Consider the following 9,167-nt stretch of genomic DNA (forward strand, 5'->3'; position numbering starts at 1 on the left):
GTAAAACCCCATTTCCTAGATGCAACATCAACAGGAAGCGTTGAAAGACGATGCCTAAATCAGTCCCTATCTCATTAGCCAACAAATCCCATAAAATGGTGCGGTCTACTTGCGGTTGCTCCCAATTTGTCTTGGGGGGGGCAGCGTAGGTCTGAAGGCATATAAAGGCATATAAAGCCAGCCTTCCTCCCACTTTGTTTCCCTCGCTCGATCTTCCCTTTTCTCCTCGTAAAATGCCGCAGTTTTCACTATGGCGCCTACAATTCAAAACTTAGCCCAAAACGAACCAATGGCACCTGACGTCCAGAGCGATAGCCCCCAAGCACGCCAAATTTCGGACAAGAAAAGGTCAAAATGGTCCTCAGAAGAAGATGTTCTGATCATCGAGCTTCGGCAGCGCGGAATGGTATGGGGAGATATCAGCAAGGAACTCCCAGGGCGAAGTGCACTCAGCTGTCGCCTGCACTACCAGAATTACCTTGAGAGGCGGAGTGAGTGGAGCGAGGATCGCAAGACCAAGTTAGCCTTATTATATGAAAGGTGGAAACGGCGTGATATCTGATGACAACCAGCTCTCTTACTGACAGAGCAAGCAGATCCAAGTCGGAAATGTGGGCGAAAATTGCAGAGGAGATGTCCATCCCCTGGAGGGCCGTTGAAGCTATGCACTGGCAGCTAGGAGAACAAGAAATGGCGAGACGAGCTAGGACACTTCCGTTCTCATTCTCTCAACCCGCGTCAAAACCTCCCCGAGTGTCACGCTCACGTCCCGTCCGGCTCCCTCCCTTTGCAGAACTCGACGCCGCATCCCAAACATATGGAAGTGATCTGCCAAATTCCACAGAATGGAACCGCAGCCAGGCAGATACTCTCCCAACGATGGGTCGTCCTTCAGCGGGAGATTAAACACGGATGGCGTGATTATCACCGCCGAGGCTTAATACCAATAATAGCCGTACGATTGGGGTTAGATACCGCAGCGTTTGATGTATGTCTTGCTTAGCAGGGCTAATCGGACGATAGTTACGGTTCCGGGATATGCTGATGGCTTGTATTTATTCTTTGGTCCCACCGCGTGAGGCCCGTTTCTACGGATCTCCCCGGCTTCTATGTCTGTGGCGATTGTATACGCAGGACCGGCCTTCATTTGATTTTCTGTTGTAGTCCAATAATTGATGGAAGTTGGTCAAATTTTGTAAACATCGCTAGTCATATAAGGGATTCTATGGCTGGACCGTTGATCCATTGTCGCCAAATGTATTATGTTCTAAGAGTTAGCCATGTCGTCAAGTTATGAGGTAGTATTTAGCCAGGATGGATTTTTCGGTAGGTAGTCCATTTCGGAATTATTCCCCGTATATAGAGGGGGAGACGCCCCCGAGAAGAAATATTTTTATTTTCTCCTATGGTACCAAAAAGGCCCCGGGAAAATATTGATCCGAGCGTCCACGATACACAAATGCCACATTGAGTGAGGGGTAAGATGTCCAAGCGTCAAACAGGTGAAGGCAGAACCATTGCTTCAAAGCGAACGAAGACGGAACAGAAGACACCCATGGCCAATCCCCCGGGTTATATCATCGTCAAACGGGAAAATGAACAGTCGCCTTTACGTTCCACTTCGCCCTTGACTAATTTGTCTCTACAATTGGGGAAGTCGCCTTCAACAAAGCAAGCTCACCTGGTGTCCTTTATGATGTCATGATTCATAGTTACGGCAACCCATGAGAACCGTATGCGCAAATATGCTGAGGGGCAAACACATTGCGCCGTATGGCTGAAATCAATGACGTGGGAGGTTTGGACGGCGGGTGGGGAGTGAACGTGCTCAACATGTCGGTTTTTTTAGGGACATTCTACGGATTTTCTATTTTGCGTTTGCGTTAATGGACCTTTCAGGATTTAGTTGGCGAAAAATATTTGTGATTGTTATAATGAGTGAGCTGGCAATTGTTGTGGACGCTTTTACAGTGTCGATGTATGGTTTTGCACGAAAATCATTTCACCAGCCCATGCCACTTTACCCCACTTCATGGTCACGAGGCACCAAGAGCGTTTGTGATAAAAGCTCGCCCATCTGTTTGCAAGCCATCAACCCAATCGGCCAACTAAAAAAAAATATTAAAAAAAAAATAAATAATCTTGTTTATCGACGATGGCGTCTTCAAACCCGCTGCAAGCAGAAGACTTGGTTACATCCATTGAAACTGAAGGCTTCTTTTCAATAGCAGATTCTGCTATCGGTAGAAGGGTTGATGAATTTGCTGCTAAACAATACCCCTTCAGAACTCTTGAGGGATTGGATTTTTGCAAGATCAACGCGCTGGATGAGAAGGTACGCGACCCAGATTACTTGTTAATGACATTCACTGAGAGAAATATGCAGCATGTTCGTCAAGCTGTTGAGTCTTTCTTTTCATGGTCTGCTCTCGCGCTTCACATGACGTTCCGCTATTTCCCGCAACATGCGTACTGCATGGCAGACCCTCGAGAGCCAAAGCTTCAAGTAATAGTCGTTCAACTGCTAGGAACTGGATCAAAGATTACCCTTTACAAAAGATCTCACCATACACCTTTGAAACCCAAGGCGGCTTCGAACGGGTTATTAGAGGTTCAACGAGAACTGCTCAAAACGCCGGATATTGAAGAAATTCAGAAAGACATGAAAGATGGAGGTTTGTAAGTATAAATGCGACTATCCGTTCAATACACATGAGGCTGATGCATATTTCTAGAGTAGTATTAGATGCTCGTCTTAGCTTCAATATTCAAGGTCGTGCGATTACGCTAGCATTTGCAAACAAAGAGGAGCTCGCTCGATGGGGGAGAATAAAGCTTCCAAACAATGCGTATCTGAGGCAGAAAGTCAAAGCAATGGAAACTGAAAAGATCGGGATGAATTATGAATTTGAAGATTGAGGCAATGTCGCAGATAAAGAGGAAAATTCTGAATATGATCCTGTTACACAGATATTCCCAGTGCCAAAGCAGTTGTTGGCGATTGTTGGCGCCATATTGGTAGCCCTCAAATCCAGGAAGTCGCCTGTTGCCGCCCATGCCGTTGCTTGCGGCCTTGCATAGTCTGAGCAGGTGTCAGTTAGGTCGGGGAAATAATCGGAGGGATTGCTGATCGCTTGCGGCCTTGCGTAGTCTGAGCAGGTGTCAGTTAGGTCGGGGAAATAATCGGAGGGATTGCTGATCGCTTGCGGCCTCTCGTAAGTGATTGCTGGACCGGAGTCTAGGCTGGGTGTTAGTGTTGTTTGTCAATCGCGCTCCAGCAGATCATACCGTTTGATTCGGTCAGGCCATTCAAGCGAGGCTGCGGGGATACAGTCGACAGCAGTGTCTCAGCTGGGATAGCCAAATCCTCCACGGCAGCCCTTGAATTCGTTGTATGATTGAGTTCTGTAGGTGCGGACTGCGAGTTTGCGGAAGGTAAGGATTGAATTGTATCAACAACCTGATGTGCGATGTGCGTTCTGTCGCGTTGGGTTTCCGAAGTTGCAGCAGCAGCGAGAACTTGCATTGGAGTGTTGCTGTGTGAGTTTATATGAGGACCCAGGTCTAAGGAGATTGTTAAATATTTCCAGACAGTCCTGTACCAAAAACATACCTCCTAATGAATTAACTCTAGGCATATGTGCCTGTAAGCCGCGACATGGCCGTTTGCTGCTGGGCTCGTCGTACTCTTTGTTCGTCTCTCCCTGCACGAGCTTAATGAAATATTTTCTCATGGCCGTCAACATTTCTCCCTTGCTCTGCAAAATCTGGTCGTCCTCCCATCCACAAGCTCTAAGCCCACTGAGGATCGCCTTTGCGCATATTCGGTCATGGCGGTGAAAGATCTTCTCCCGTTCAGGATACTTATCTTTCACAAACTCAAGCAGCAGGTCAACATCTACAGAGCACCTCTCCCACCTAGAGAAATATTAGTAGAGATATTAATGGTGGATCATGATGCTCACTCACGTTTTTGAATCTTGTCCATCCAAACATGCCAAAATTCCAGGACCACTTTTGGTTACAAGACGAGCATAGTTGCGGCTCCGAGATCTAGTTTTTGATACATACTTAGAATCCACATGAGCTTCCTTTGCATACTTTTCATAGGCTATTGTCGTTTTGCCGACACCCTGCCGGCACTCATTATCTGGAACTGAAAGAGTCATCTCATCAATTTCAATACGGGACAGCAGCATGCTCAATCGCTTGGCATAGTCATTTGTAGAGCGCTCTGTTTGTAATACAGCTCGACCTTCCTCAAGGCGGCGCACTCGAGATGCTTTGGAATCAGTATTTGCGAATATATCAACACTTCGTTTCCACAAGCCGTCGTGAATAGTTTCTTCGAGAGGTTGACTGTTGATCAGATGCACTGAGATGTCAACCAAGGTCGTTTTATCTTTAAAGTAGGTCTCAGCTGTTTTCATCATGCTATTCTTTAGCTCGTCGGGGGAAGTTTGGACTGCTTCATGGAGCCTCTTTCGGTGCTCCCTTTTTCCACTTCTCTTGTTTTTGGGCTGACGAGGAGCAAGAGATGGAGGACGAGGATTAGGAGGAGGAGAAGCGGGAGTAGAAGGAGTGGAAGGAGCAGAAGCAGGTTGAGAATTGGCAAGCAGCGTAGTGGGTTGGGAGATAGCTCGAGTGCTGTGGGAAGAAAATATTTGATGTGAAGAAGAAAGAGAGGAGCACAGATGTTGCAAAAGAACCAGACCACCTTCTTGGGCGAAGAAGCAACTAAAGCCATGGTAAAGTTCCTACTCTCTATTAGCTATGAGCTAGCAATTATCTGAGGATTCTTACCAGTGATTGAAGAACATCAGAAGGATTGAAATGTGCCAAAGCAGCAATAAGACTCAGCTTGAAATCCATCCTGAATGATGAAGAGATAGACAGGAGTTAGAAGCGGTCAGTCAAGTAGTTGATCTCTAGCTTGGCTTGGGGTTTCTGGCGGACTACGGAAACCATTCCACTTTAGGAATCCCCCGCACAACCGGACGGCTGAACGAACACTAAATGTGACACGTATTTCATTGGAACCGAGTGGCCAGCCAAGCTACTAAACTGTGATTGCATCTAGTTCATGGCGCTTAAGCGTGAAGTCTCCTATTGCTACTCATCGGCTAAGCCATTCACAGCAGATACAGGTTGCTACCTAGAAAATTGATCTCTTTGTTGAGGGCCATAGCTGGTGATAGTTTCCATCCCTGTCTTTATGATAGGAGCAGCTGCGCCTGGATGGCCTAAAATCCCGACAAAGGTGATATTGAGCTCGAAATTTAGCCCTTTGGACCGCCATTTGCCTAATGAGGACAGGATTAACGACTTTACTTATTTGAAAGCCATAACTCTGATGCAACACATTAACAATAGTGTTTGTACGGGCCCTGGACAAGTTTTTGCCGTCCAACATTTGCTGAAATGAGGATGGCATACCCCCTTGACCATCGAAAAAGCCCCAATCAAGGCGCACAGAGAGTGGCTGCCCGAGAGATATAAACCACATCACTCCGCGACAGATCATTTCAAAATGGACCAACTTGGCTGCCTTTTTATGAAAAATGTATCCTAACATCCCGTATGCGCTTCTGTCGGCGGCACTCATCGTGCTAAGTATGGTGCATCTCATCTTGCTTACCGTTCACCGCCCCCAGCCTCACCGTTTGCCTGAGATATCAATCTTCGTTCTCTTTATCTGCGTCAATGCTGTTGTCATTGGCATTGGTCTATCAGGCTTAAGGCGCGGGGGTGAGTAGTCCCTTCTACTGAGATGGTTGGATAAATGCTAAAGGCTTGTTTCAGATACGCCAGCATTTTACTATCCCTTGGGAATATGTACAGCATTTCCGCTAGCCCTTGAGGTACGTTATTCCCAGTCCCCTGCTTTGGTCCTCGCTAATCGCGATGTCTAGATGATTCGGCTGAGCAAAATCCAGGCCGGACCACTTACGAACGCCCTCCTGCATCGATTATTTTTAGGGTATTGTTTTCTGTCCCCTGCGGTAAAGCTCGGGTTGATCTTATGGTGTGCTCTCCCCCCCAGTCTTGATAGGCTTGTGCTCATTGAGTTAGCTCGGTCGCCTACGAGGCGTCGGTGAAAGGTACAGCTGTAATCGTGTCTATCGACTACACGGTACTCGCGATTGCTGGTCTGCTTTTTTGGCGCGGAATTCGCGGTATACCATCTCAGGGCCCTGTAATCCGTGAGATTACAATCCATGCATTTCTTGTTTTCATAACGGCAGGGTTTGCTGCAGGCGGACTCGTCCACGACTGGCCCTTCTGGATCGAAGTAAGTTCAGTGAAACCACAGCTCTCGCTCCAACATGTGCTGACATAGCTCCCAGGTGATGTTGATTATCACTATTGGTGCCTATATGGCTCGAAATATCTCCGCTCAGTCTCTTGAACCAGGAAACGCAGTGCCGTTAGCGAACTTCACAGACGACACATCCGATTTAGGCCAGCTCAGCCCCCACCAAGAAAGTCGTTCTGCTCGCCTCCCTTTCATGACCGAGGAAAGCTATACACGACTAGACGAGGTTCGGACGGCTCGCCCTGAATCAGCACATCTGGTACGTCACCCTCCCCTGTTTCTGCTGGATGGTCTAACAGTAATTTCCAGAAAATTAGGGCGGTGGCCTCAATTTACTATCCGGACCGGCCGATCCTGGAGACGGGTATCTTTACTGTATTATGCGAGGGGTCTGAGGGGTCTGAGGGGGACTATCGGCGGGACCTGCGATATGATGAATTGACTGCTTGTAGCGACGGGGAAGCTGCGATTCAATCGTACCGGCTAGGGTACAGATTGCACTGATCCATGGACGCCGATATAGTTTCTCAGTTCCCTTTTACAGTTCACCATCGCTCGGTGTGTTTTTATTTGACTTTTCCCTGGCCACGTTGAATAGTTTTAGCTATTTCCGTCTAAATAAAATACCCATACTGAGAAGCTTGTCGTGCGGCTGGATGCTTCTACTTCACAAAACAGGCGAACCTGTAAGTATCCTGTTTGACGGGCTTATCACCCCAGAAAGATATTAAAGCTAAAGACTCAAGCACAATTTCTTCAGAGCTAATACGATATTCTTTGCCTGCATGGCCTGGCGAAGGTATAGTTAAGTACACAAACAGTTACTTTAGGCACGGCAGCAAGCAAAGTGATTCTGGTTTTGAGAGGTATATGGTTCTCTTAGAATGTTCTTTTCATTGTGTAGCTAACGCCTTTTCAGAGATGGACAAAGATTTGACCTCGGACCCGAAAATACGGAAAAGAGCAAGCACCCGGGCGATGCGAGAAAATGCAGAACCCAACAAAAGAACCGACAGATCTCAGGATCAAAATGACGACCAAATCACGGCCCATGATCTATTGAACAAAATACGGGGAAAAAGCCAAACCAGGCAAGGATATGTTCGAAAAGCAGTTCGACGACGTCTGAGACTCTTCTGCTGCAGATGTGAGGAGGATGTTAGCGGTGGGGGGGAATGTCGACAATGTGGCCATACATCGTGTCCGGAATGTTTGCACGAAAGGACACTGCGTAGGGAAAGATCTGTTGACCGATCACACGAACCGAACCAAGCGAATAGACGTCATGATGCTCAGACAAACAACCAAACAAGCGCAGTCCCGGCGACCCATCTTAGCCAAGCTATCGAGATCGATGAGGACCCGGAAACAGAAACAGCATCTGTGCTCTATATGTTGCCTTATCCTGAACTGGCGCTGAAACTGGAAAGAGAGAGAGAAAAACGGGAGACCTGGGTTAATCGAGCCATCAAGTGCTGCTACTGCGAAGGAACTGGCTCGGCGGTCAACAAATGCGCATGTGGGCATGAGTATTGCCCAACATGCTTCCGTTACTCAGATGACGTCTAGTTTTGCAAAAAAGTTCACCTTGCTGGGTACATTTTCGGTGGTTTTCGGATCAACCATTTTTCCGACAGTTTAAATACACAGAATGCCTTAATAAAAAGCTCCTTGAGAATTTGACCCTATCAGCTTTCAAGCCAGTTACAATATTTCAAGATGTAGAATGTATATTGCAATAGGTTAGGTCCGCTACCTGCCGACAACAAATACACAGCTAATTATGGCTACCCTTTGTGTGTCTTGGTTCACTGAGAGCGGCTGGGAGGGAGAAAGATAGCTTCACTCTTTACTGGGTAGTCGAGGGGCCATGCAAATATCAGCTCCGGCTGGGCGAAGCGAAGAATATCTGCTCTTAACATTCCAAAGGTGATAAGAAGCGGTTCTTGCCTCCATTGAAATCCCCTTAGAATAGTTTCCACAAGCCAGCCCCGCAGATTTTAGCTTGCAGAGATGGTGAGTTCCACACCACCTGTTCATTCTCTCTGTGCTAAAAAATTTCAGGAGCCCAATTCCCTGGGCGCGAGACAGTCAACCACATGTTCAACCCGCCAACGAAGATACCATGATAGAAATTTCACTGGTTGTTCGACCTGCAAAGCAAGGCATGTCAAATGTGATGAAGCAGCACCTGCCTGTCGCAGCTGCATAAAAAGGGGTTTGCACTGCGATGGTGCCCAGAATGAAATACTCTACAAATTCGTTGACCCCAGCCAGGGGGCGTCCAGTTTTGTAAAGAGACAGCATAAAGGTTTTAGAAGGGAAACGGCCAAAAACCACGGTGTCTCCAGCTCACACCCATTGCCATATAAGGACCCAACTTCCTCCTGTCTACGTTCCGTGGATTTACAAAGTGGGATCCACGCTTCGACGGAATCTCTTGCCATGGTGAGTCTGCTATTCTTCACCTACTTAAGGAGAGCTCAGCTAACGTATGCAAGGACAATCCCACCATTGGTGTCAGTCCCAGCGATGGCCCGTACTTGATTGACAAAGCTGATCGCTACTATCCGGATATCCGTGGTGATGTATGGAATAACAATGGAAATTGACACCGCCAATGCTAATTCTAAATAGGTATGTCACGGCGATGAAGACGAAGATGTACCCTTGGCTTTCATAGTTTTCATCTCAGAGCCTGTACTTCAAGAGCGGCTGGAGTATCTGAAGACTCATACTTTTTGTCTAAGAAATATCCTTCGCGCATTCTCCGAGAATAGAGTTGACGGACCTCTGGCATTACCATACGCGCTCTGTCTGATAAAAATTCTTCGACAACAGGCAGGGGGTC

At 47.3% G+C, this 9,167-nt stretch overlaps 4 protein-coding genes across 4 annotated transcripts; 3 read left to right on the plus strand and 1 right to left on the minus strand.

Annotated features, from left to right (window-relative positions):
* Positions 1 to 289: 289 nt before the first annotated feature.
* HCAG_04720 (predicted protein) lies at positions 290 to 906 on the plus strand (the record flags this gene model as incomplete). The annotated part of the gene is made up of 2 exons (XM_001540830.1): positions 290 to 519; positions 597 to 906. The coding sequence occupies 2 exons, from the start codon at positions 290 to 292 to the stop codon at positions 904 to 906; spliced, it is 540 nt and encodes a 179-aa protein (XP_001540880.1).
* A 374-nt stretch (positions 907 to 1,280) lies between these two features.
* On the plus strand, positions 1,281 to 2,919 carry HCAG_04721 (predicted protein; the record flags this gene model as incomplete). The annotated part of the gene is made up of 5 exons (XM_001540831.1): positions 1,281 to 1,326; positions 1,713 to 1,811; positions 2,229 to 2,335; positions 2,387 to 2,679; positions 2,736 to 2,919. The coding sequence occupies 5 exons, from the start codon at positions 1,281 to 1,283 to the stop codon at positions 2,917 to 2,919; spliced, it is 729 nt and encodes a 242-aa protein (XP_001540881.1).
* A 331-nt stretch (positions 2,920 to 3,250) lies between these two features.
* Positions 3,251 to 4,872, minus strand: HCAG_04722 (predicted protein; the record flags this gene model as incomplete). The annotated part of the gene is made up of 4 exons (XM_001540832.1): positions 3,251 to 3,564; positions 3,614 to 3,918; positions 4,072 to 4,520; positions 4,804 to 4,872. 4 exons carry the CDS (start codon positions 4,870 to 4,872, stop codon positions 3,251 to 3,253), a joined length of 1,137 nt encoding a protein of 378 aa, XP_001540882.1.
* A 689-nt stretch (positions 4,873 to 5,561) lies between these two features.
* On the plus strand, positions 5,562 to 8,999 carry HCAG_04723 (predicted protein; the record flags this gene model as incomplete). The annotated part of the gene is made up of 13 exons (XM_001540833.1): positions 5,562 to 5,748; positions 5,803 to 5,861; positions 5,913 to 5,980; positions 6,073 to 6,292; positions 6,348 to 6,575; positions 6,626 to 6,804; positions 6,861 to 7,002; positions 7,122 to 7,182; positions 7,236 to 7,845; positions 8,200 to 8,245; positions 8,381 to 8,764; positions 8,818 to 8,904; positions 8,973 to 8,999. The coding sequence occupies 13 exons, from the start codon at positions 5,562 to 5,564 to the stop codon at positions 8,997 to 8,999; spliced, it is 2,298 nt and encodes a 765-aa protein (XP_001540883.1).
* Between the last annotated feature and the right edge of the window lie 168 nt (positions 9,000 to 9,167).

Source organism: Histoplasma capsulatum, genomic scaffold, assembly GCF_000149585.1.
Source record: "Histoplasma capsulatum NAm1 scaffold_4 genomic scaffold, whole genome shotgun sequence".
NCBI lineage: Eukaryota > Fungi > Ascomycota > Eurotiomycetes > Onygenales > Ajellomycetaceae > Histoplasma > Histoplasma mississippiense.